Source organism: Rhinolophus hipposideros, assembly GCF_964194185.1.
Source record: "Rhinolophus hipposideros genome assembly, chromosome: 14".
Classification (NCBI taxonomy): Eukaryota; Metazoa; Chordata; class Mammalia; order Chiroptera; family Rhinolophidae; genus Rhinolophus; species Rhinolophus hipposideros.
In genome coordinates this window covers 61,319,690-61,346,042 of record NC_138060.1, presented here as the reverse complement: position 1 = coordinate 61,346,042, position 26,353 = coordinate 61,319,690, and the positions used below count along the sequence as shown (strand labels likewise).

At 46.8% G+C, this 26,353-nt stretch overlaps 1 protein-coding gene across 2 annotated transcripts in view; it reads left to right on the top strand.

Moving 5' to 3' along the window:
• Window positions 1-26,353, top strand: part of USP4 (ubiquitin specific peptidase 4) — a 38,624-nt gene that overhangs the window by 8,335 nt on the left and 3,936 nt on the right. The window contains exons 7-19 of one of the 2 annotated variants that reach the window (XM_081071721.1): window positions 8,506-8,646; window positions 9,438-9,555; window positions 12,421-12,594; window positions 14,220-14,378; window positions 15,224-15,448; window positions 16,230-16,313; window positions 17,242-17,336; window positions 19,634-19,825; window positions 20,456-20,544; window positions 23,773-24,000; window positions 25,309-25,379; window positions 25,614-25,732; window positions 26,041-26,190. In XM_081071721.1, the coding sequence (XP_080927847.1) occupies window positions 8,506-8,646; window positions 9,438-9,555; window positions 12,421-12,594; window positions 14,220-14,378; window positions 15,224-15,448; window positions 16,230-16,313; window positions 17,242-17,336; window positions 19,634-19,825; window positions 20,456-20,544; window positions 23,773-24,000; window positions 25,309-25,379; window positions 25,614-25,732; window positions 26,041-26,190 (1,845 nt within the window). The remainder of the gene's footprint in view (window positions 1-8,505; window positions 8,647-9,437; window positions 9,556-12,420; window positions 12,595-14,219; window positions 14,379-15,223; window positions 15,449-16,229; window positions 16,314-17,241; window positions 17,337-19,633; window positions 19,826-20,455; window positions 20,545-23,772; window positions 24,001-25,308; window positions 25,380-25,613; window positions 25,733-26,040; window positions 26,191-26,353) is intronic. The other variant, XM_081071722.1, reaches the window with a different exon arrangement.

The window sequence follows — 26,353 nt, the reverse complement described above, 5'->3', positions numbered from 1 at the left end:
TGGAGTTAAGGGGACAGTGCAGGTCTTTGCTCTCTTCCCTCAGGCCGTGGACAGTGACCGTTTCGTAGTGATGGGCTCGTAACTCCTTTGAGAATCATGAAATCTACAAGCTCTCTCTTAAGAAACATGCAAGAAGACACAACATTTTGCCAGCAATCTCAAGGGTTTTACAGACACGCTGAAAGTTAGCCATGGACTCCAGTTTAGGAAACCCTGGTTACCAGTTCCTGAAAAGATGACAGAATGGCTATGGTAGGCTAAATAATTCCCCCGACCCCCACCCAAGATGTCTGCATCCTAATTCCCAGAACCTATGAATACGTGAGGTTAGGTGGCAAGGGGGATTTTGCAGATGTGATTAAGGATCTTGAGATGGGGAGATCATCCTGGATTATCTGGGTATGGCCCTTGTAATCACAAGGTCCTTATACATGAAAGAAGGATAAAACTAATATATTGAATGCCAAAAGTAATGGGAAATCAATCAGTCATTCAATAAAGAGGGAGACAGAGAGTCAGAGAAGGAGATGTGAGGCTGGACGCAGAGTCAGAGTGATGGAATGTGAAGAAGACTCGACTGGCCGCAAGCCAGGGAATGTGAGCAGCCTCTAGGAGTCCCAGGAGCCCCCACAAAGGAGCACAGCTCTGCCCACACCTTCATTTTAGCTCAGTGAGAAGCAGTTTGGACTTCCGACCTTCAGAACTGGACGATAACAAATTTAGGTTGCTTTAAGCCACTGAGTTTGTGGTGATTTGTAACAGCAGTAGGAGACAAATATAGTAGCCCAGGATGCTAACTCCCTTCTTGGAACTGGAAGTGCCACAGAATCGAGAGAACATAACATAAAAACTGTGAGAACCCCTGGGGCGACAGAGGTGGTTGGATTCCAGGCTGTGAGGTTGAATTGACAGCTTGAAGCAGAAGAGGCTGGCTGGCCTGGCCTAGGGAGACATGTTTTAGTTTTGCCTTTTTCTCTTCCCAGCGTTGTTTCTCCCCATCCCTTCCACACCCTGAGGCCTAACAGATCCTAGTAAAGGGAGACAGCTTTTGGAAAAGAGCAGTGCCTCACAGAGATTCCCTGAAGGTTAGAGTCTCCCGGTAAAGTGTGTCCAGTGGTGAGCGAGCCAGTAGCTTCCTAAGGTACCTTCCCCTCCCCGCTCCCTCAGTAGTGCCAGGTGCTGTTCTGGATGCCGAGGCTACAGCAGTAAACAAAAAGTCTGTCCTCAAGGAGCAGAAAATAGATAAATAAGAATAACACACATGTCCGGTGGTTATAAGTACTGTGGAAAAAGGAAGAAAATCAAGTGCGAGGCTTTGGGAAGGGACAGATTTAAGCAGGATGTTGGGAAGGCCCCACTGAGGTGCCATCTGAACATGGTCATGAAGGAGGCGAGGGCATCAGCACTGAGTGTGGTCCTTAATGAGGCGTAGGTGACAGCAGCTGCAGAAGTTCTGAGGCAGAAGCAGGCCTGGTTGAAGACCTGCAGGAATTTGTTGCGGCTGGAGCTAAGAGGGATGACAAGGAGCGGAGCGGGGTGAGGCCTGACAGGTAATGAGGTGGAAGGCCTTTGGTCCTTGTGAAACTCTGGATTCCAGCCTTGCCTCTGGGGGAGGTAGAAGGCTTATTGGAGGGCTTGCGGGGAGTGGAGGAGTATGGTCTTACCTCTCGGGAGCTGTAACGAGAAGCTGACAAATAGAGTCGGATAAAAGAAAATTGACAGCCTGTGCTAGTTGGAGCAGAATTCATGTTCCCATCCGCATAAGAGAACGGAATAAGTATAATGAATATCCTTAACAGAAGGAGGAAATGGATACATGAAACAGGAACAAGGAGACATACTTGGGAACAGAACTTGGGATGGGTTGAGTGGCAGAATGGATGTAGGTGAAGACTGATTGAAGAAGTTGAAGGTCAGGTGGAAGCTTTCTAGAAGGCATTATGGAGGGATAAAGAGGTGGAAGATAGTAGAGAAGTGTTATGGAGGAGGGGAGTAGAAATGTCAATACCACTTAATAGGATTCTCAGAGGCAGAGAGGAAATGATAGGGTCAGGGGGAAGAAAATGTTAGAAGAAATAATGACCAGGAGTTTCTCAGAAATCATAAGATGAAAGATCTTAAATGAAAAGAATGCCAAACATGATTGATAAAAGAAAGCCCATGCGTAGACACATTAGAGTGAAATTTAACAAAAAAGATGTAGAGAAATTCCAAATCTTCTTGAAAGAAAAAGTCACAAAGGAGTAAGAAGCAGATTAATAATCAAACTTCTCAACAGCAATAATGGATCTAAGAGATATTTTCTGTGTCAAAACAACTTTAAAACTAGAATTTTGTATCCTGCCAAACAACTATTTAAATGTAAAGAAAAAAATGCTTTTTTTCCCCTCTGGCATAGGTGACCTCTGGAGGTTTTCACACAGAGCTCCTCTTTGAAAACCTCTTGGAAGTGTTCGAGTCTAGGGGCACGTGTGAAATCCATGAGGTGTGAGGGAGAGTACACAACTAATGAAGTGTCCTTTGGCCAGAAAAGCAAGGACTTTGTGACTTTGGAATAAGCAAGGATTTATTACACAAGACCCAGCACTGCAAACCATAGAGGAGGGAATGGATAGAGTGGATGACTTTTAAATTAAGAACTCCGTTCATCAAAGAATAAAAAGGCAAGCCACAAAGGGAGAAAAAATATCTGCAATACATGTCTAACAAGTTGCTTATCTCCAGAATTGCAAAGCAACTCCTCTAAGTCAATAAGAAAAAGTCAGACAATCTTATTAGAAAAGGGGGCAAAAAAAACGTTGAAACAGTCATTTTACAAAAGAGGTTGCCCGGATGGCTAGCGAGTCAACCTCAGCAGTCAGCCCGGATGGCTATGGAGTCCAACCTCAGCAGTCAGCCAGAATGGCAAATTAAAACCACAGTGCAGTGCTTTCATACACCCGCCAGAATGGCTAAGGAAAGAGCTGCACGGTACCAATGTTGAGGTGTGGAGCAGCCCGAATTGTTGTACCCTGCTGATAGGACATAAAAATTGGTACAGGGATTTTAGAAGATTTGGTAACAAGTACTAAATAAAGTTATCTGCATATTCTACAACTCATCGATGTGCTCCTACTGTGTTTCCGTGAAAATAAGACCTAGCCGGACAATCATCTCTAATGTGTCTTTTGGAGCAAAAATTAATATAAGACCCGGTCTTATATTATATATTATAGAAGATTGAGTCTTACAGTAAAATAAGACTGAGTCTTATATTAATTTATGCTCCAAAAGACACATTAGAGCTGATTGTTCGGCTAGGTCTTATTTTCGGGGAAACACAGTAGGCATACAACCAACAGAAATACATCCCATGTTCACTTAAAGATGTGTTCAAAAGATGTTCACGACAATGAACTGCTTGTCATTGTCACAAAGTGGAGCTAACCCACGTGCCGCCAAAAATAAAATGGGTAGATAGATAGTGTATGTGCACAGTGGAATTCTGTGTGGCCGCAATTCTGAGTCTCCTAAACAATGTTGAATGAGAGAAGCCAGACATGAAACATGGCATACTATACGATTCTCTTGATATAAAGCCGAAGAACAGGCAAAACTAATCAGTAGGGCTCAAGGTTATGGCTGTGGTCAGCTTTGGGAGGAGTCGTGAGTGAAGGGATCACGAGGAAGGCACCTTGGGGGCTGGCGCTGTCTTGTTTCTTGCTCCTAGTACTGGTTAGAAAGATGTTGTCACTTGGTGAAAATTTCTTGATTTTTGTACTCTCATAATTTCCATATTTCTCTGTGATACTGCAGTGAAAAGTTTAGTAATAAAAGGAAGAAAGGTTGAAGAAAACAAGCTGTGTCAATTAACAATCCAGAAGTAAATTCTGGGTAATAATATGGAAGGCCTGTGTTGACATGGAGACAGAAGTCAGTAAAGAGCAGAGAGAGATGAGAATGTCCCGAACTACTTCTCTTGAGGCAAATGTAGTTGTAAGTTTAAATAATTGATGGGGAAAACCAAACTAGTTATAGATCCTAATAAGTTAATGGAGTAACTACCAGAAATATCAAAATAGCTTTTATGTCTTTGACACCTACTGTGTTGATTTGGAAAGGTGTGTGGTGGCAATTAAGAAAGACCTGAAAATCAGTATGTTAATCAAGATAGGTGCTTTGTAGATAGATTTCTACCAAGAATTTCTGACGTGGATGGCCCTGTGCTGGTATCAGAAACCCAGCCGCTCTGTCCCTAGCTCTACTGTGTGTGGCTTCTACTTCAAAGGTGGCCCTGAGGGTCCAGGATGACTGCTGGAACTGAAGGTATTATACCTGCATTCAAGTAGCTAGGAGGAGGAAGCAGGAAGAAGGACTCATCCCTTCCTTTTAAGGAAATTTCTCAGATATCACACATAAAATCTCTCTTTACATCTCTTCGCCAATTATATGACCACACCTGGCTTCAAGGGAGGCTGGGAAATGCCTTTTAGCAGGGGGCAAGGTGTCGAGGTAAAAACTGGAGTTCGCAAAGTGAGAAGAAGGGAAGACTAGCTATTGGGAGGTGAAAGAAATCAACACACTTTTTCCTCTGCCAATACTTCTGGCCACCAAATATGTGGGGTTTTTCTCCCCATACCGACCAGCTGACTGTTCTAAAATTGAGCTCAATTCTGACACTATTTTCAGGAGATAACGTCAGATCCCACAGGTTAAGGCTCCGTCCCACAAGACTGCCACCATTTTGGTGCCAATCCCAAGTCCAGGTGGTTGTTACCTGTGCTTCTGATGACTGGTTGCAGATCGGAGGTTCCCCTGACTTTCTCCTCCAACTTGGTAATTTGTTAGAACAGTTCACACGACTCAGGAAAAGTTTGTTTACTAGGTTACCAGTTTATTATCAAAGGACCTGACTCAGGAACAGTGCGATGGCAGAGATGCATAGATAGGCACGGTGTAGGGGAAGGTGAGGAGCTTCCGTGCTCTCTCTAGGAGCTCTGTCGTGTTCATCAGCCTGGAAGCTCTCCAAAGTCCCATGCTTCGGGGGTTCTCGTGGAAGGGTCAGTAAGTAGGCATAGTTGATTAAATCACTTGGCCATGGGTGACGGAACTTGATCTCCAGCTTCTCTCCCCTCCCCAGAGCTGGGGGAGTGGTGAGCGTAAGGCTGAAAGATGCCACCCTCTAATCACATGGTTGGGTCCCCTGGCAAACAGCTCCCCCAGTCTTAGTACTTTTCAAAAGCATTAACATAAACGGAGGTGTGGTTGAAGGGTTTGTTATGAATAACGGAAGACACTCCCCTTTATCGCTTTGGAGCTATTTCAGTAACCAAGGACCATAGACCAAATATAACAAAAGGTGCTCCCATCACTCTTACCACTTAGGAAATTACCAGGGTTTTAGGAGCTGTTTTCCAGGAACCTTGGACAAGACCAAAATACATACCCTGGTGCCAAAAAAATGTATATACATGACTTGTATTCATCTTTCGTTATTGGTTATATATTGAGTATTACAATTTTAATACAGTCATTTCTTTCTTAAAATGTGTATACATTTTTTTGGCACCCTCTATATTTCTTATCACAATACCTTTGGAGGCAACTAAGAAACTCACAACTAAAAAGGGAAGTACAGTGGAAGTCAAGAAAGAGGGGAAACGAGAACAACTGAGAAGAATGATAATTAGAAAACATGAAATAAGAAGGAGGCTGAATTAAGTCAGCTATAACAGTAATTAGAATAACTAATTAGAATAACAGTTAATCCAATAACTGTGGATTAAATTCACTAATCAGTAACTGTGGATTACATTCATTAATTAAATTCACTAACCAAAAGATGTAACTTTCAGATCAGGTTTAAAAAACAACTCTAGCCATGTTCAGTAATACATTCACTATCAAAGAAAGCAGAGAGGTTAAAATTGAAGGACTAGGAAAATACATCAAGTGAATATGTCACCCAGGGAAAAGTCATTAATTGGCTTAATCCTTTGTGTTTTTTTTTAAACCCACCTATAGGAGACAATTTTACACCTTTCTTGGCAGGAGAACAGCATAGTGGAATTGTTTCCATTCAACTCTTATTCACTAGGAGGGCCACCTCATAAATTTTGACATTTTCAAATAGTTTTTTCTTCCTTGTGCATTGCGCCAAGCTTTCTCTGTGTTCGTGTAGACCTGGCCTCATTTCTCTCTAGCTTTCTTGCTCCCTGAACCCGTGTGAGGTCTGTAGGGCCCGGTTAGCTCTGCACCGCGTTCCCTGCTAAAGGCTGCCTGCCCAGAGCTGGAGGAGGCCAGCCTTCCCGCAGTGGAGGTCAGAGTGCACACAGCTGAGGCTTAGCAGTGCTGGTGCGGGCAGCTCACAGCTGAGGAGGTTGCAGTGGCACTGAGAATGCCAGAGGCTGGCCTCTGGGTGCTGGGCGCCCGTCTCCAGGGTGGGCTCGTCCTCACAGCAGCATTCGGCCCGGAGAACATCTGAGAAGCAGGCCGGACGCAGTGGAGCAGCAAGTGCAGGCCTGGCTGTGTTACGGGGCCTCACGCATGGGTTCAGGGCATGTGTGTGAATTTTAATCGAGAATGACCTGACATGCCTAGGAGCAGGACGTATTTCAGTAGAAAGGTGCTGGGGACCAGAGGCTTGACCGGAATGTCTTTGAGGAGCAGAGGGAGTCTTTTTTTGGAGGTGTAGCCTCTGTTTTCAGGGTTATATGGCATGGGACCCAGTCACAGTTGAGAGTGAGGTCTTGCCTCACTTAATATGTGCACTTCCCAGGCAGATGTTTCCCACTGATGCCTATTTCTCAGCCTGCAGTGTCCCCCAGGATGTGCTCTGAAGCTTCTTGATTACAAGTGCCCAAGCGTTTCCTAGATGGAAGTCACTTTTCTGCATAGAGGTCTTGCTTTTGATTTGCCTGTCAAAGGTGGAGTTTAAAAAAAAAAAAAACCACACCAACTTTTGTATTACGTAAAATTTCTAACATCTAAAAATATCCTTATGTACTCATCACTGAGTTTCTTTTAGACTGCATTTACTCTGAAAACTACTGACCGTATTTTCTAGAACATTTTAAACAAATGTCAAATAAAATTTTTCTTTGATATATTTCATTTCAACCAGAAATGTTGCCTAAGAAATTGACAGGTCTTAGATATGTGTAATGGCTTATATGGAGTTTTGCCCTTTTTTAAGTTCAAGGGAATAGACTAAGTTATCAGTAAACAGTTACTAAGGGGAGTGTTAGACCACATGCCTTGAAGTTCTGTGTGTCGGAGTTTGAACTGCACTCTCCTGTGGTACCTGCTCCTACACCGGAGGTAACTGGGTCCCACACACTAGACCAGCCTTGGGTAGTGACTTGCCTGCTGACCGAGGAGGCTGGGGATACCTGCCTGTCACATTGGACAGGCCTAAGCTGTGTGCTTAAGGTCACCTGTGTGGTGGATGCCCATGCCCTTGTCGCTGACAGGTCTCAACAAGCTGCTTGAGTTCTTGGACTCCTTTGCGGCATGAGGCTCTGTGAAGCCAATGGTCTTCAGGATCAGAGAAGGGGCGCTTCCCTATGGGGAGGAGAGAGGCTGGGGAGCCCCCTTTCCCTCCTTGCTGTGACCTCAGTGTGGAGCAGAACTCAGTTGCATTGAGGCCCCTGGAGAGTTTCCTGACATCTCCACTGCTGATTTGGGTACAGACAGGGTCACTCTTTACTTCTGCTGCCATGCTTTGCTTGCCTTCTCATAGGAGCCCTGGTTGCCATCAGATCCCATGAGGCTGGGCAGTGTGCTGTGACAGCACATCTTAATCGTTTTCCGTATTCTAAAAACAACCCCAACGCTAGAAGGAGAGTCACAGTTGTATGGATTTGAAGTAGGGCAGCACGATTCACTTTCCTTCTTCATGTTCTTATACAAATTTTAGAAGAAAATTGACATCAATTTAAGACTTGGGGCAGTTACCCCTGGGATCTGTTAATGTAAAAGTAGAAGTAAATCTAAAAATAAGATGCTGTGAAAAGTATTGAAACATGAGTTTGAAACAGGCTACTCACATTTGGTAAATTGGAGGAAACAAAAGCACTTCCCCTTGAATAGCACAGAGAAACCAAATCGCCATTTTCCTGGTCCAGTGAACTTAAAGTCAGCTGTTTAATTTGGGTCAGGTGTTTTTGGGGAAATTCACCTCTTACTGCAATTTCTCTATGTCTTTCACTGGTAACTCTTAAAATTCAGGGAAGCTTACGATTTACAGATCAGACTGGATGCCCTGGAGATCAATCACGTGGTTTATCCTACTGAAAACTTCAGTGTATGAGCATGTGGACGAACAAGACAGGAAAACCAATTCACTGTTTGACTCTCACTTAAATAAAATCTGTCTTGAAGGTAGCATGAAAGTTGGCTTTTTGCACTTTATTTTAAATAACTGAACGTGGAGAACATTTATTTCTTGAGAAGAGACCTAAGGCATTAAATAGGGCTTGCTTTTCGCAAACAGTCAGTAGCATTGTTTCTGCTTCTCTCTCTCAGATCAAGCACTGCGCCTAGCAGAAATTTTGCTACCTCTCCAAAACCATCAGCAAGTCCCTATTCCTCAGTGTCTGCCTCTCCCATTGCAAATGGTGATAGCTCTAACAGCTCGGGGATGCCCAGCTCCGGTGTCAGCAGGGGGTAAGAGCAGGCCCTTTCACTTTGCTTCCCTTCCCTCTGCTCCTTCCCCAGCCTGTCCCTGGAGAGCTCCTCCTGGGATTAGGGTTCCCATGGGAATGTACTGCATATGGTTCCTCCTCCAGTTTATACCCACAGGGAAGTGTGCCTCCTGCTTCTCACTTCTGTTGCTTGTCTTCCTACGAGCTGGTGTTTTCCCCACGGCCTGAGTCACTGGTGGTCGTGGGGGTCACTGCCTTTGTCTGTGAAGGGGTGGGCTGGCCTTATGTCAGAGTAGCTCGAAGGGGATGATTCTCATGGTGGGAGAGCCTGCCTGTTTCCCCCTCGGAGGGCTGTGATCCTTTCTCCAAGCATCTCAGGAGCGCCTGCCACAGCACAGACAGGGTGGAAGAGGAGGGTGAGGTGAGAGGGTGTGCATGGACGCTCAGGCAGTGAAGGCTGAGTGTGGCCTGGTGGCGGTGGCAGTACAGGCTTTTGATTTTGGTAACCACCGTTCCTTCCTGACGTCGCCTGGCCGTTGGCCTTCTGGAGGGATCCAAAATTAACATTTGCCAAAGCCCGAGAGCGGAGAATTCAAATAGCATTTCTCCCCTGTAGGCTGTGCTTACCACCTACTGTCATGTCACATTAGGGCCGGACTGGGAGTGGGCGGGTGGGAGACGGGAGGATAGAGAACTTGTGTTGTGGGCTTATTACCAGACAGGATGCCAGGGGCCGTGGAGTAGCCCCAAAAGGCATCCTGAGGGCCTGTGTGTAGTGCTTGTCTTCATTGTGATGTGGATTGTGTTTTCCAGTGGATCTGGCTTCTCCGCTTCATATAGTTGTCAGGAGTCCTCATCGTCTCACGTTCAAGCTGGGGTCTGTGGACTCGGAAACCTGGGGAACACCTGCTTCATGAACTCTGCTTTGCAGGTAAAGGGGAGAGCTGCCATCCCGGTGGCACTGTTTCTTCGCAGTCCTTGAGGCTTTGGTAAGAGCGGCCTGCTAAGGTGTGGGGAGGATCCGCTCACCGGGCTCCCTGCCTACCCTTGGTTAGTCCTCCAGGGGTCCCTGCCAGGGCATCTCCCACTCGTTAGTACAGAATGGTTTCGTTAGTGTTTGTGGCCCCCAATGTCTTCTTAATCAGTTCTAGGTTTGGTTTTGTAGTAAAACTAGTTTGAATTTTGTAGACATCAGGAATGATCTCCCACAAATACTGGAGTACCAGCCTTGGTGGTCTTTGGTGGGATGAGAGGTCACAGCAGCTGGTGTCAAGCTAAATCATGCCTGGGGTCATATTGACCATCTTTTCACCAGTGGAAGCTGTCTCACCTCATGCCCCTGGCTGGAGAAAATCCTAAAATCCTTCCTTTGAAACCTCATTCATTCGTTCATCACGTTTATCAGGCACATGCTATGTGACAGTATGATGGACATGGGCTGGAGTTAGGGTTCAGCTACAGGTAGGAGGACATGTCCCCAAGACTGTCTTTACTTCTGGCAAACTTCAAGTTTGGGGGTCTCCAAGTTCACCCTCAGTTTTGATAATTTGTTAGGAGGATTCAGACTCACTGAAAACTTATACTCACACTTATAGTTTATTATAGGGAATGGATACAGATTGTAGTTAGCCAGGGGAAGGAGCAAACAGGGCAGGGTCCACGCAGGGTCCCATGCACAACTTCCATTGTCCTCTCCCTGTGCAGTCAGGAGGCACTACTCTTCTGGCATTGAAGTGTAACTGCAGGCCTGGAGTATTGCTCACTGAGCTTTGGGGCTTCATTACCTGGCACGATTAATTGATTGATGAATTATTGCCCAGGTGGTTCAACTCAGTCTCCAGGTAGACTGATACCACGTGACACAAAACCCCCACCCTTAGTCATATTGTTGGTCTTTCTGGAATGGCTAACCCTCACCCTAAGATTATGCCAGTATGGTCAGCTCCCACCCTGAATTACAGTATTAGACGCTTCAGTCTGACTGAAGGCTTTCAGGCAATTAGAAATACCTCTAGCAGGGATAATGTTCCAGGGGCCAACGGAGTGCTTTCCAGAAGCCAAGCGCAAAAGCCAGACCTTCTCTTTGGACAAAGCCAAATTTTTTACTATACATGACACTCAGTGGTGAGCAAATCAGACATACGTTGTTTTTTTTTCCTCACAAGACTTACAATCTAACTTTGAAGTTTGTTATGATTTAAGGGAAAAGATAAAAAGAGTAGTTAAAAAATTAGGTAACTCTTAGGTTTGGAAATTATCGTTCTCCACTGTGGTGAGGTGGAAATAAGCCTAGTACTAAAGAAGAGAGACAAGATTTGGCTTTTCATGGGGACGTTTTCTCAATTCTTTGTACTCTCCATGTTCCTCACTGTTGAGTAAGGATAGTAATAATGAGGACATCTATAGCTCTAGATATAAATGTTAGGAAAAAAAGAAAAGTTAAACACTGATTCAAGTTTTCATCTCATGATGCTAGGAAAAGAGCAGGTGAAACCCAAAGGAAATAGAAGGAGGGAAATAATAGAGATAAGAACCGAAATTAAATTGATGAAATACAAAGCAGATTTATAGGACAGCCAAATTTAATTCTTTGGAAAAAAACAAAACAAAATTGATAAGCTTCTAGGGAAACTGATCAGGAAGAGGAAAAATATGAATGACTAATGCCAGCAATGAAAAAGGACTATCACTATAGGTCCTACAAACACGAAAAGATTATTAGAGGATAGTAGAACAACTTTATGCCATTAAATTAGACAATTCAGATGGCAAGTTTTAGACAAGCTGCTTTGAAAAACATAGTTTATCAAACTTAAACACAGGAAGAACTTGAAAATCTGCGTAGTCCTGCATTTGTTAAAGAAATTAATTTGGTAATTAAAGCCTTTTTATTGGTAAATTTATTCAAAGATTTAAGGGAGAAATGATACCAGTCATATAAACTCTTTCAGGAAGTAGAAAACAAGGAACAAGCTCCCCAAATAATTTTACAAAGCAGCACACTCTGCTACCAAAATCTGACGAGGAATTTTTAAAAAGGAAAATTTTTGACTGTCATGTCTTTTAACCATAGACACAAATAAAGTAAAAATTTAGGAAGTCAATTTTAATGATACCTAAATATAAGTGGTGACACAAGTAGGGTTTGTGCCAGGAGAGAAAGGTTCGTTTGACTCCTGAAAAAATAAGCAGTGTCGTTTAACATAATGACAGAATACAGGAGAAAACCATAGAGCACCTCAATAAATGTAGAAAAAGCATTTGATAAAACTCAGTACCCACCTTCATTTTTGAACTTGTAGAGTTAAAGTTAGTGCGCACATGTACAATGGTGTTATTTATTGTTTTTGTACTGTCTCATCCTGATTCCTTCCCCCCCATATGTTTTTGGCTTTAGTAAAACATTTTGCCTTCAGCTTGTTTATAGTTTGTCTTCTCATGAAACAGTAGAATGTTCCAGTCCCAACAGAGAAATTATCTTAAAAATGGTCTTCCATTGGATAGAAAATTGTTGGGTGTCAGGCACTTGGGGTACAGAGCTTTTGCCCTCAGAGACAGTTCTTAGCCAGTGAGTGTGAGCTCCTCCAAGGCCATGTCCAAGGGAGCTTAGCTGCGAGGTGGACCTCCAGCCTGGGCTTCTGGGAGGCTGGGCCTTGGTGCTGGGGGCCTTTCAGAGACTCTGCTGAGCACTTAGTTCGTTTCGTTGGCGTTGACCCTCATCCTTTAGAACGTGGTTTGTCTTCTATCTCTGGTGCTCTCCGGAAGGGGTGTGAGCTCCGATCGTGTTCTCTTTCAGTGCTTGAGCAATACCGCGCCACTGACCGACTACTTTCTCAAAGATGAATATGAGGCTGAAATCAACAGAGACAACCCTCTGGGGATGAAAGGGGAAATTGCAGAGGCCTACGCAGAGCTCATTAAGCAGATGTGGTCTGGAAGGGAGGCTCATGTGGCACCTCGCATGTTCAAAGTAGGTGCATGTATAGACTTTTTACTCTTCGGGGAGAGTGTTTTCCTGCTGTAATGAGGCATTCCTTTACTTGCGTTTTGGGATTAAGATGGGACCTGAGACTGAAAACATACCTGATCAGACCTTCCTTTTCTGTTATTGAGCCATTCAGCCCACACTCATCTTAAGTGACCTCAGCCCCCACCTCTGGCTGGAGATACTTGAGAAGTCATTTGTAAGCTGGTTGCTCAGAATGGGGTTTTCCGTGGTACCAGTTTTTAAGTGGTCAACAGCCTAAGCCAGACCATAGCAATCCAGTTTAATTCCCAGTATCGTGTGAAGGGTATGCCTGGGTTCTCTGAACCTGGAACCTATACCTCTCTGAACCTGAAACCTATACCCTCTGTGGTTTGAGTTGGGCTCCCCAAGTCAGGAATTGGGTTGATATTCTTGGAAGGCGATGTAAGGGGCAGTTCTTAACTTGGGTCCCTCAGCTAAGAAGATGGGCGCTTGGAGCAGCTCAGCCTTTCCATTGCCCTAAATGTTTTTCCCGCTGCGGGGGAAGTGCCTTACCTACATATTTTGAAATCCGAGAAATCATATTTAGTGTGCACCACTGGGGTGCAAGGAGCTTTCATGAAGCCCATGGGAGGTAAAGATACGCATATTTTTGATTCAAAAAGAAAAAAAGAAGAGCACCTTAGCTCAGTGAGAAAATTAAAATTTTAGACGGTTTGTTGAAATGGAAAACTAAATCTTTTCATCCCCATTTTCACATTAATTCCTGGGAAATATATGTAAATTGCTATGAATATACCAAGTCATAAAGAGATTAGAATTGGGTAGCAACACATTGGGCCAAAGCTGATGTAAGTAAACCATCGGCAGACAGTATTTAGGGCTATTAGGGGTAGTGTAGGGCTTCCCTAATTATGGACGTACGATATCTGGGACGATAGGCACTAACACTTGCAATGTGGTTAGTGTGAACAAGGAACTGAGTTTTTAATTGTATTTAATTTTAATTTAAATCTAAATAGCCATGCATGGTTAATGGCTTTGGTATTGGACAGCACAGGTGTAGAGCAGTGGCTCTCTAACGTTTGCACTTAGCAGGGTCTCTGGAAGGGCTTGTGGAAACGCAGGCTGCTGGACCTATCCCCAGAGTTTCTCATTGCGCAGGTCTGGGGTAGGGTCTAAGTAGCTCCCAGGTGGTGTTGATGCCACTGGTGGGCAAGCTTAATCTGAGGCTCACTGGTGTAGATCACAGCCAAACAGGGTTCTTTAGTTGGGTCTAGGAGGGCTATTAGTTACAGGGGGAGTCCTCTGGCTGATGCAGGTACCATTTGTGAAGTTCTCATGGAGACTGAACCCAAGAAGGAAGTTGGAGAGACATTCATGTCACTACGTAGGAGGTGTGGCTGCTCTTCTTTCAGGGCAGTGGCCCAGGTCCCAGGTCCGTTGTCCTCCCTCTGGTGAGAATTGTCGTCCCCGTTTAGGCCCTCGAGGAGTTAATCGGGCTGCTCAGCCAGATGCTGTTTTCTCCTACTGTCCCAGCTGACTCTGCAAAGCTATTTTTGGTAACAATTTCCTCTCTGACTTCACTGGTTCTTTATATCTTATGCCTTTTGATACCTTTGTCGTAGACCCAAGTGGGACGTTTCGCCCCTCAGTTTTCTGGCTACCAGCAACAAGACTCTCAGGAGCTATTAGCCTTTCTTCTAGACGGATTGCACGAAGATCTGAACCGAGTGAAGAAGAAGCCCTACCTGGAGCTGAAGGATGCCAACGGGCGGCCGGATGCGGTAGGACAGGGACGCTTCTGAGCACTAGTGTTCCGAGAAGTGGCCTCCTAGTGACACGTGCAGAGACATTCTCTTGTTCTTTGAGTGTTGGTGCCGGGGCCCTGGCTGCCTCTTGCTGCTGTTGGTGATGTGGCATGAGTTCTGATACAGAACAGCATGCCAGGTCAGAAAAGGCCAACCCGGGGTGCTCCCTCTCGGCATCTTCCAGTTGGAGTCGGTGGCTCAGTATAGTTTCATTGGTGAATCAGAGACTGGGACACTAAAAGCTATAAAGTGCCTGTAGTATGGGCTCTTGAGATTATTACACCTGTCATTAAATCCATCTGTGATTATTAAAATAGTTTGTTATTAATATTATTAGGGTACTTACACTTTTTACCTTGATTTTCTGATGTGTGCAAAGAGAATTTGGTATGTAAGTTACCTTGTCACAGTGGAATCATTGATACGAATCTTTTAAAGTAGCATTTACATCTTAAAGGAAAAACTGTCAGTTCCCTGAACAATGATATAAGTTAAAACCTCACTGAAAGGACTTTGGAGCATGGGAACTGGACAGGAGGTAGTCCTTACCCTGGTCATGTCCACGTGCTCATGAAAAGACAGATGCCTTGCTTCCTTAGATCCTATGTGAACAGTTTGTTTGTGATTGTGTGTAGAGCTGGCGTGTGGTGTGAGCATGGTACGCTAAGAGCAGTCCTAGCCTAGGCTGGCCTGGACCAAGCTCTTGGCTTCACAGACTGTCTCGTGGTCCATTTCAGATGTTGCTGTCAATCATTCTGGATGCAGGGGTAAAGGACAGGGGTACTGAGGATGTCTTATTGATCCTTTTTCTTTTCTTCCAGGTTGTCGCAAAAGAAGCCTGGGAGAATCATCGTTTGAGGAACGACTCTGTGATTGTGGATACGTTCCACGGCCTCTTCAAATCTACTTTGGTTTGTCCAGAATGTGCTAAGGTTTCTGTGACTTTTGACCCATTTTGCTATCTAACTCTCCCACTGCCCTTGAAGAAAGATCGAGTTATGGAGGTCTTCTTGGTTCCTGCTGACCCTCGCTGCAGACCTACTCAGGTAAGAGACTTGGCTTCCTCGTGGCACCTCTTGTTGTGAGTGGTCTCCAGACCAGAGTGGGGCTGCTGCTATCTGCTGCATCAACTCGAGCACTTGTCTCTGAAACCCACTGGCACTTGCCTAAATGTGTGCCGTTGGCTTCCGTCGGACCTTTGCGTAACCCCGTATCATTCAAGGCCTGTCGTGAAGGTCCTCTGGGCTTCTCTGTCACTTTTCCCCCGCACTCCATGCATTCGACTAAAGCAGCCTGGCTGATCTGCTCAGTGGTTCTTGAATCTGAATGTTTAGGACTCAGAAACAGGGTACTTTCCTCGGTTAGGTTACCCCTAAATCAGCTGGGAGACCTTGGCCAGAACAAAGGGCCAGCTGGGAGGTGTGACCAGCAGGCCCAAGCAGCTAGCCCTGCTCAGGGCTCACTGCATGACTGTACTGTGTCTCCTGGCTTTGGTTTCTTCCTCTGTAAGGGAATGGGGCATGCAGGACTGCTTGGCAATTTGTATAGTTTTAACAGTTCTTTAAAGAACATAGTTAAGAATAAAATAAAGGAATGCTTAAGAGGGAAAGGGCTTGCCCCGCATCTGCGCTACTGTCTGAGCAGAGATAGAGGATGCTGGTACAGAAGACCCGCCTGTTTGCTCTGTGGGCCGCTCACCTGGGCCCTGACCTCACTCTGTGCACTGTTTCTGGAAGGACACCTCTGCCTTCCGAGGTGCCTGCTCTTCCCGGCTCGTCTCCCCCCTTTGCGGAGTACCCTCATCACCTCTCCCATCTCGCCTTGCAGTACCGCGTGATCGTTCCGCTGATGGGGGCCATGTCTGACCTGTGCGAGGCTCTCTCCAGGCTGTCCGGCATCGCTGCAGAAAACGTAAGGCGGGCTGGGCAGTGGCACTCGGCTTGTTGGGGTCACTTCAGAGTCCTTTGGAGTTTATTTTCTACCTGGTAGCCACTTTTGAGGGGTAGTTCTCATTTGCCAGCACAGATGTGATTATATCTGGATGCCTTGGACCCCTGACCCTCGCTCACTGTGCACTGTGGCTGAGACCATCCCTGACAGCCCCAGGGAACACCATTTTGCCCCCATTGGGGTCACACTGGCCATGGTCAGAGGGCCAGGAGTAGGGCTCTGCTCTCAGCTTTACCGCCATTCCTGCAACCTCTTCTGTCATGTCAGAAGCTGGAAATATTTTCCTGCCCTAAACTCTATAACTCTGTGGAGTGACATTGTGATGTTCCTGATAGAAATCTTTATTTGAAAACAGCTGCCCATCTGGGCTTTCTGCTGAACCTGGCCCTGAGTGGAGGTGGGGAAAGTGAAGACCTGCCCTTGCATGAGGGCCCATCCTCCTGGATGCTGCCAGTCCCTCCCCTGGCCCAGCCTGGGTCATGCCCTCGCTCGTCCCCACTCCTCTTGCATCCCTGCTGGTTTCAGGTGGTTGTGGTGGTTGGGGTTTGGTCTGTCTGCTATATGCTGAGGATGGCTTGGAAACTTTTGGCCCCAAGGAACCTCCAGAGGTTTCTAGATAACTACCAGTCTCTGGTCAGTACTCACTCCCCACCGTTCCTGCCACTCAGGGCAGATTCCATCATAAACCTTGGCTCAGATGTTAGCAGCATGTTTTATATTGGAGGCAGCCATTCTGTTCCCCCTTGGGCCTTGGCCCCTGAGCTCTGGGGCTGGTAACGTGGTCTCTCTGGAGGCAACACTCCAGCACATTATTTTCATTTGTTTCTGGGGTTTAAGTAATGGCACTGTTAATCCATCCTGTAATATTTCTGTTACTCTTGGTTCTTAGATGGTGGTCACAGATGTGTATAATCACCGGTTCCACAAAATTTTCCAAATGGACGAAGGTTTAAATCACATCATGCCTCGGGATGACATTTTTGTGTGAGTACTCAGCAGTTTCTGCTGCAGGTTCGAAGGAAACATTCTGGAGGCTTTGTCTTGTTGGTATCTGCAGAGCAGAAGTCCTGGCAGTCGGTGCCCATGTGGATTGGCCCTGATCCCTGGGTGCAAGAGATAGGTGTTAGGGAATTCTGGGTAGCCGTCTGTGCTAAGCACCTACTGGCACTTCAGAGCTGGATGTTCCAGATAACTCTCCTCATCGTGAACACAGCCTTTTGTCAACAGTTGCTACCTGTTAAGATGGCCTGTTCTGTGCTCCTGCACATGGTCTTACTGTTAGAAATGCCTTTCTCAAGAAGAGTCTGCTGTGTGAGGGGCATGGGAAGACAGAAGGGACGTGGGACAGGGAGGGTCTCGTCCTTGCTGCATGCCATAAGCAGTAGCTCCTTAGACAGGTGCCATCTCAGAATGACAGAGAGGATTGATTTAAAGAGCCTTTCTCAGCTCTAACACTGGTAAGCTCTGAGGCTCAGTTTTCTCATTCCTGTGGGGACAGTACACTCAAACTCCAGCTGGTCTCCTCGGCCCCTCCCACATCCTCTTTCTTTAAGGTTGCGCCTCGTAATTTTGTATATGTCCCTCTCCCAGCTAGATGGGGTGGAATTCGAGCTTGCCTGCGTTCCCAGACAGCCCCTTGCCCAGGGAAGTTTGAATGTGTACCCCACCCAGGCTCTCTCTCCCTCATCGCCTCTCAATAACTTGCCTCTGCTGAGGAAGGTTTTGGGGATTTTGTTTGGTTTTTGTTTTTGGCTGAGGGACAGTAAACAAAGGAGGCATCTCCTTCTCTTGACTTCTAGGTCACTCTACAAGGAATAGTTTTTGACCATGTCCAGGATCCTAGTTCTGTTCAACTTGCACAGCTGCCTCCCCATTCATAGCCATCTTCCCTCACTTTACAAATGGAGGGCTCCCAGGCTCATATTGGGGTGCAGGGCTAGGGTGTGACCCCAGGTCCTTAACATAGTCCCCCTCAATCCTGGAAACTGTACACACCTGAGCTAAGAAGGCATCACCCCATGGGGAGCTTGGCAAAACACCATCACTGAAGTACATTTCAGAGGGCTTGAGGGCCAACCAACAGGAACTCAAATTAGTTTAAAGATGAATTGATAATTGTCATATGTAAACACCTAATAATCATGTGGTGCACTGTGCTTCTTAGTTATTTAATTCTCAGTATCACAAGGCAAGGTGGGGAATTGTGTTGTCTATTGAGTAAACAGACTCAGAAGTTTGGGTGCTTGGCCTGGTCCCCGCAGCTGGAAACTGGCAGTGATGGACCTGGAACCTGGGCCTCACTCCAAGACCTGGTTCCTCACCTTGATGCTAGATCACTGGGTCCTTACCTTAGAGCACACCTGGACATTTTGTGAGTTTTCTTAGAACTCCCCCTGCATTTACTACTGTCAGGACTGTTTGCCAGGCATCTGGGGAGGGGTGCGTGCGTGTGTGTGTGCGTGCGTGCGTGCGTGCGTGCGTGTGTGTGTGTTTGTGTTAATAGGTTTCAAAAATTGAATCAGTAAGTTTGTGTCTCCCCCTATAGGAAGAGGGAAAGACTACAGTCGGTTGCCAGCAATTTTGGTAACACCTGTTCCAGGATAAAACATCTATAAATCTCCTCAGTCCCATGTATTCACTAAGTAAGACACATTTTTCAAAATCATTGATTTCTATTTAGCAGTTTCTTTGGTTATCTCTGATTTTTTAAAAATTAGATATGATTCTTTTACTTCAGTGTTTTTAAAAGAACAAAGATGGCAAGCAATTAGTTTTATAAATCAGCTTCCTCATTTGAAATAAAAAGTCTTTGGTTAATGTTCTAGGGATGTATATCTTTGTATAATATTTTGTTTCATTAAAGGGCTGGGTACTGAGAATGCCTTTTTAAAAGTTGAGCTCCTTGGTGACAGAAGATGAATTTGGTGGCCGGGCCCCCTGTGTGCCTTTGTGTGTGGAGTGACGGTCCGGATGACAGTTGTCATCTGTGCGTCATCTGAGTCCCAGTTGAAGGACCAGAGAATTGGAGGCCATGGTTGGGGGAAGGAGGATCACGGTACCCCGAGCTCCGGTTATGTAGGTTCACGTTGTGCTGGCAGTGACCCTCCCTGGAACTCCTGACCCAGCCTGTAGAATCGTCTTGAAAGTGGTTTCTTGCCTTTTGTGCTAAAGTATGCTGTGTCCTAATAACCATAGTCCTGGCCACCATGTAACTGCAGCTCAGATGTCTGTCACTCATAGGGACCTGCTTCTGAACTTGCCCTCTTGTGTAATTGACACAGGTACGAGGTCTGCAGCACCTCCACGGATGGCTCGGAATGTGTCACGCTTCCAGTCTACTTCAGGGAGAGGAAATCCAGGCCGTCAAGCACCTCCTCCGGGGCAGTGCTGTATGGGCAGCCACTGCTGATTTCTGTCCCCAAGCACAAGCTAACCCTCGAGTCTTTGTACCAGGCTGTTTGTGAGCATATCAGGTTGGTGACAGGAATGGGATTGGCTTGTTATCTAAAATCAGGTAGGCCCAGTAGTGGTCGTGACTGCCCCCAGTAGAGTGCCTGTCTTGATTCCGTGTGCCCACGTCTGTTAGAAATGTAGCTGTGCCAGCCCCTGGCAGGGCAGGTGCTGTTGGGACAGGATATCCGGCGCATCTTCAGCACCATGACGCTGGGCAGCTAAGCCTCTGGTCCCTGGAATCCTGGCTGTCAACACCTGTCAGTCACCTGCGCGTTAGGGAGTCTTGTGCATTTTTCATGGCATTTTGGATTTGAATATAATTTTTAAAGTATTCTGCTATCATTCTGAAGCTGATAATTAATGTGACTGGGAAATGTCTTTTAAATGATGGTGCTACATACAGGACATTTGCGGAAGACGCGAAACAGACCTTCTCAGTCCGCCGTGACTTGGCGGTGAGACATCTACGTCTTGGGTGCCTCTCAGTTTCTTGAACTGCTGAGTCGTCACAGGATTTTAAAGCCCTTTTCACACAAATGGCTTTGCAAATAGCTGAATATATAAATTATGGGCTACCTCTAGCTGAGTAGTGGAGAAAAATACATCAATGTTACAGCTAACAGTTTTTTCCCCCCTTTCTTTCTTTCAAGCCGCTATATAAAACAGCCACTGCCTGATGAGTGTGGCAGCTTGCCCTTGGAGCCGGGGGCCTGCAATGGCTCCAGGGGCAGCTGTGAAGGTGAGCGCTCGCCACGCTGTGGGGCTGTGACTGACCAAATCCCTCCTGACCTCCCTCTTCTTCCAAAGGTGTTGTACACGTGGGAGAGGGAGGCTCTGAGGCAGGGGTGGGGACTCTGCCTAGGGAGCAGACCTGGGAGCCTGCTCTGTTGGTGCCCACTGTCCAACTTGGGCACCTTGTGGAATCTTTTTAGACGTGTAGACTGAGCCTAGCAGGACTGAGAGACTTGCCCAAGGTTGTGAGGCAGAGTCAGGATTTGATTTTGATCTATTAGGATTGCAAAATGGTTGCTTCTCCAGCACTTGATGACCTCCATGACCCAGCCTCTGTCAGTCTCTATTGGCCTTCACCCATGACCGTGGTGTAGCACTGCCCGGGGGAGGACAGGCGTCCTGGCCAGCCAATCTGGAGGCAGAGAGAGGTTCTCTTGGGCATTTCTTTCTACCCAGGAAGCTACAGCGGTGGCTGACTAGACAGGTCCTGCTATAGGAGGGAAGAGAGCCACAGTCTGAAAAGCCTTGGGATAGGCTCATTGTAGGACACCCAGAGCCCTTGCCATCCTCCTGTGGCCGGGTGCTCACAAGCTCATCTCTGACCGAGGAGCCATATCTGACCTGTACTGTGACTGACACCCTTCTTTTGGGGGCCAAGTGAGTCAGTGGCTTTATTTCCATAAAATCGTAAATGTCCTCCAAGTTAGTGCCAGAAATTCTCACTTGTAAATCCGAAGGCACAGATTTCTCTATGACATACACAGTCCTGGAAAGTGAGAATTGACATTAAAAGCAGTGACCACAAGGCTCTGTCTTCAGCGGGTATTCAAATTGTTGTTGGTGTTTTAGTTGGAGCATTTATTGTCATCATATTCTTATCCTGGCCCAGCATATCCTCTTCTCCCACTGGGACGAATAGGAGTGCGTTCTGTGCACAGGTCCCACATGTAGAGGTGTCGCAGGGGTAAGGGTAGTCTCTGAGCAGACTTGGCGACCTGTGCATTCTCAGTGCTCTTGGAAGTTGAGACCCTGTGATTCCCAGCTCAGGGTGTGGGTGGACTTGGTCTAATCACTTTATACTTCTGAGCCTTGGCTTACTCATCTGCAAAATGGGATGATAACACCTGCCTCACAGAGTTGAGGTTACAATTTCATAAGATAGTTAAAATACATGGCACGTAATAGACGACTAATAATACCATGTAAGTATTTGCTGTTGTCATAATTAGCCACGCTGCTTAGACATTCCATCTGTCATTCTCCTGTTCAGGAAGAATTACTCCCTTCTTTTGAATCCTGTAAGTGAGTCTTGGGACATAGACTTCAAACCCCGTTTAATTAAATTTAAAGCACTTCTAACCTCTTTACTGCCGTGGCTCCTTGGTGGCTGCCTCCTGTGCTCATTCTCTGAGTGACCTTGGCAGTTGCTGTCAGTGGACCCTGCTTTCTTTTCTCATCATGTGATACACACTTCCTGACATTAGCAGAAGGTTCCTGAGATTGTCCAGGTAACTGGCTGGTAGAAGCACAGGGACGGCGTTCTTACAGTGTCAGGCATTGTTCTTTCACTGAATGGGGTTGAGGCTCCCGGAGAGGCGGCAGGCAGGGTAGGGTTTCACTCGGGAGTCTGGGAGTGGGGCAGGCTTACCTGGGTGTGAAATGGGCAGTACCGCTGTATCAGGAGTCATGCAACCTGGTTGCGAAAGGAACATCCCCGAGAGCTGGGCCTCGCAGCCTTCTGCAACCAGCCTTCTGCAAACTGGCTTTTTCAGGGTGGTGCTAACAGGGAGCCACTTCACACCACTCATCCAAGGCCGTGCTGTTTCCAAGAGGAAATGGCACTGTCCTGGGACTGACTCGTCCTTCCTGGCGAACACTCCCAGGACCAACTGTCCTTGAAAGAGAGGATTCTGATGTAGAACATCCTCCTCTCAGAGTCTCCGTTTCTAGTGATACTTCCCCGGATGTAGAATAAATTCATATTCTAAATCTATTCATCCCGTTACTTTATATCACCTGTTGGAGTTCTTTCCTTAAATATTGAACGCTTCACGAATCTGCATGTCATCCTTGCACAGGGGCCATGCTGATCTCTGTATCATTGCAATTTTAGTATGTATGCTGCCGAAGCGAGCACTTTTCCCTCCCCGTCTTCTTTTTTTTAAGATTTTTTTTTATTGGGGAAGGGGAACAGGACTTTATTGGGGAACAGTGTGTACTTCCAGGCCTTTTTTTCCAAGTCAAGTTGTTGTCCTTTCAATCTTAGTTGTGGAGGGTGCTGTTCAGCTTCAAGTTGTCCTTTCAGTCTTAGTTGTAGAGGGCGCAGCTCAGCTCCAGGTCCAGTTGCCATTTCTAGTTGCAGGGGGCGCAGCCCACCATCCCTTGAGGGACTCGAGGAATCAAACTGGCAACCTTGTGGTTGGGAACCCACTGGCCCATGTGGGAATCGAACCGGCAGCCTTCGGAGTTAGGAGCATGGAGCTCTAACCGCCTGAGCCACCTGGCCGGCCCTCTTGGAACTTTTTATTGCAGCCACATAAACCAGTTCTCTGGAAACACCTGGGAAATTTACTCATCAGCGTATGTCTCTAAAATGCCTATTAAAACTCTTGAAACTCAGCATATCAAATGAAAAGAGAAAAGAAAGGAGGAGAGGACCCTGTCAGCTGTGTTCCTGGGACCCAGCGTAGCAGTAGCTGTGGGAGACATCAATAAACACTAGTTGAAGGCACAGCCAGCAAATGTTTCTTGTGGAGGAGCTGAGGACTTTCACTTAACACTGGTGTTTATTATAATATTGAAAAGCTGGCTTTCCAATTGCACTTCTTACCAAACTGTTTTCTCGAGTGTTGAGTGGGTGTTTAATTTCGGTCCTTTTCTCTCTGTGGGCCTGATAATGACGTTGAGAGTCAGACTCCGTGGGGTGAAGCCCAGTAAACCACAGGTGGCGAGGGGCCCGAGTTTAGGACTGGCAAGACTGCCAGCTCACTTTGGACCTTTGGGCGACTCTGGGCCTCCGCCTCCTCATTCCGGAACAGCACTGCCCAGTCTGCCCGTCTGTCGGCTTGTGCGGGCCACCTCAGCTCAGGTGCCTTGGAAATGCAGAGCCATAGATGTAGTTCCGCATACACAGCGCAAGATCTGGAAGGGAGCACCGCGGTTACGTAACAAATACAATTGTTGACATTGAGGTGGTGGCACATTATATGCACATTACTTTTTGTTTGTGTGCCAGGAGAAGATGAGGAGGAAATGGAGCACCAGGAGGAAGACAAAGAGCAGCTCTCAGAAACGGAAGGCGGCGGGGAGGCTGAGCCGGGGAGTGACGGTGGGGAGACGGCCCGGAAGACCAGCACAGGTCAGCCCTGCCCACGAAGACTTTTCACCTTCAGCCTGGTGAACTCCTACGGAACAGCTGACATAAATTCACTTGCAACGGATGGAAAACTACTTAAACTCAACTGTAAGCACTTCCTCTGACCTTTCAAATGGGTTTTTGGGGACCTAAGGTCTATTTGAAAATACTAGCTCTCAGTACTCACTGCTTTGGGCTCTCATGATCTCCGTGTAGCTTCAGGAACACACAGTTGTGTGATCCTTGGCACAAAGCTCCCTAAGACTGTCAGAGAAAATGCACGCGCACAGCGTGGTAGTCAGGCTTTTCTCTTTGGTCCTTGATGACTTCAGATGGAAGTGTGCTCTCCCTTTGCTGGCACCACCCTTCACAACCTTTACTGCGGGTTGATAACAATTCTTGTGCGTCCCCTCCCCTTCCCGAGGTAGTGCTCCCCCAAACTCGTTTCACTTATGAGAATAAATGCATTTTTCTTTTGTTCCATAAGGATATTCATGAAATTTGACCCATCTGGAGAATGGTCATGGGTTTTGTAGTCTTTCTGGTCCCTGGAGCCTGTCATGGGGCCTGCCCTCCAGATGCAGAGAGGCATCCACGCGGGTGTGGTGTGTGTTGTGTGTGACAAGCATGAGTGGACGGTGACGACGCCTGCCTGGGGTCGGGAGGGGAGCTGCAAAAGCATCTCTGTCTTCTAGCTTCCTTCATTGGAGAAGAAATTAGCTGCATGTCCTTTAGCTAGCTAGCTACCGGTAGCTTTCTTTTCCCTGTTTGTTATACCTCTTTAAAAATATTTTAAATAACAGCTTTATTGAGATATTGTGCATTCTATCTCTGTCTCTGTTTCTGCAGCTCCCGCCTCTCTAGTACAGTGCTTTGCAATTCCCAGCTCTTTTCTGGAACTCCAGTCTTTGACTCCTCCACTCAATCTTCCTCTCTTTTACCCCCTCCCCCATGCTGTGGCCTGGAAAATACTTCCAGGCACTAAGTAAGGGGGGAGGGGCATGTGGCATCTCCTTGTTTGTTTTCCATCTCTCAGGGATCTTACTCTTGCTCTGCCTAATATTCAGTGTCTGAAGAACAGTGTTTCTTCTGTTTTGTCAGGTTTTCTCATCGGTTAAGGTGGGAGGGTAAATCTGGTTGCTGTTACTTCATCTTGACCTCCGCCGTTTCAGAATTCTTTATAATCAGCACCTTTGGAGCTTGTCTGTAGCACTAAGGAAATCTTTGCCAAAGGATTTGGGGACCCAGGGATTCAGAGCTGGCTAAAGGCAGGGCATTGCTCTTGGCAGTGGCTGGTGATGGGTGAGCAGGTATTGATGGTGCAGTCTGACTGGGCCTTCTCACTGCTATCACCTGAAGAGCCTCTCCTGTTGCTGGCCATTCAGTAACGAGTGACACTTTTGTCCTCCTCCACAGCTCGATCCACATTGGCCATCGATTGGGACAGTGAGAGCCGGAGCCTTTATTATGATGAGCAAGAATCTGAGGTAGGTCACTGGGGATTCTGCTCTGGACATGTGTTAGGGTCACTCTCAGTTCCGCAGCCGTTTAACAAGTTAGACTTCAGACTGAGAATGACAGGCACTTAAGAGGTTTTGTCGTCATCTGTTCTGAGGCTCCAGAAAGTACATTACATTCTAGGTGTGAGAGCTCGTGGGGTTGTGGCTCAACCTGGTAAGATCTTGTTTCCCCAGCAGAACTCAGCCCTTTGTTCCTCACAGGCCTTCGAGAAGCACGTGAGCATGTTGCAGCCTCAGAAGAAGAAGAAGACTGCCATGGCTCTGCGAGACTGCATTGAGCTCTTCACCACCATGGAGACGCTTGGGGAGCACGACCCCTGGTAGGCAGCACCCCACTCTGGGAAGGGTCACCCATGCACACTGGACTCCAATCCGCTGGCCCAGTGGTGTACATCAGATCCCTTTGTGTTTGGACATGTCGTTCTTTTACATGGTCGATCCTACAACACCAGTCTTTCTGTATGGATCGTTTTTTCCAGACGAAGAAAGGCATCACCCTGTTTTAGAAGACAACTCAGAGCCCTCCCAGCCCCAAAGCACTCAGACCGAGTGCAAGAAAGGGACGTGGGCTTGCTGCTCGTCCCCAGCTGGAGCGCCCTCCCCACTCAGTGGAGATTTCTCTTTTCAGGTACTGTCCCAACTGTAAGAAGCATCAGCAGGCCACAAAGAAGTTTGACCTGTGGTCCTTGCCCAAGATCCTGGTGGTGCACCTCAAGCGTTTCTCCTACAGCAGATACTGGAGGGATAAGCTCGACACAGTTGTGGAATTCCCAGTCAGGTGGGTCCCTGGGCAGCAGTGTTATCAGGAGAATGACAAAACAGGAGGACATTGGTCACTGACTGGCTGAGGGTTTTCTGCGCTGGGATGTGTGTGGCTGGGTTCTAGGAGGTTAGACTTCAGCTTACTTCACCTGCCCATCATCCCACGTTTGGGGAAAATT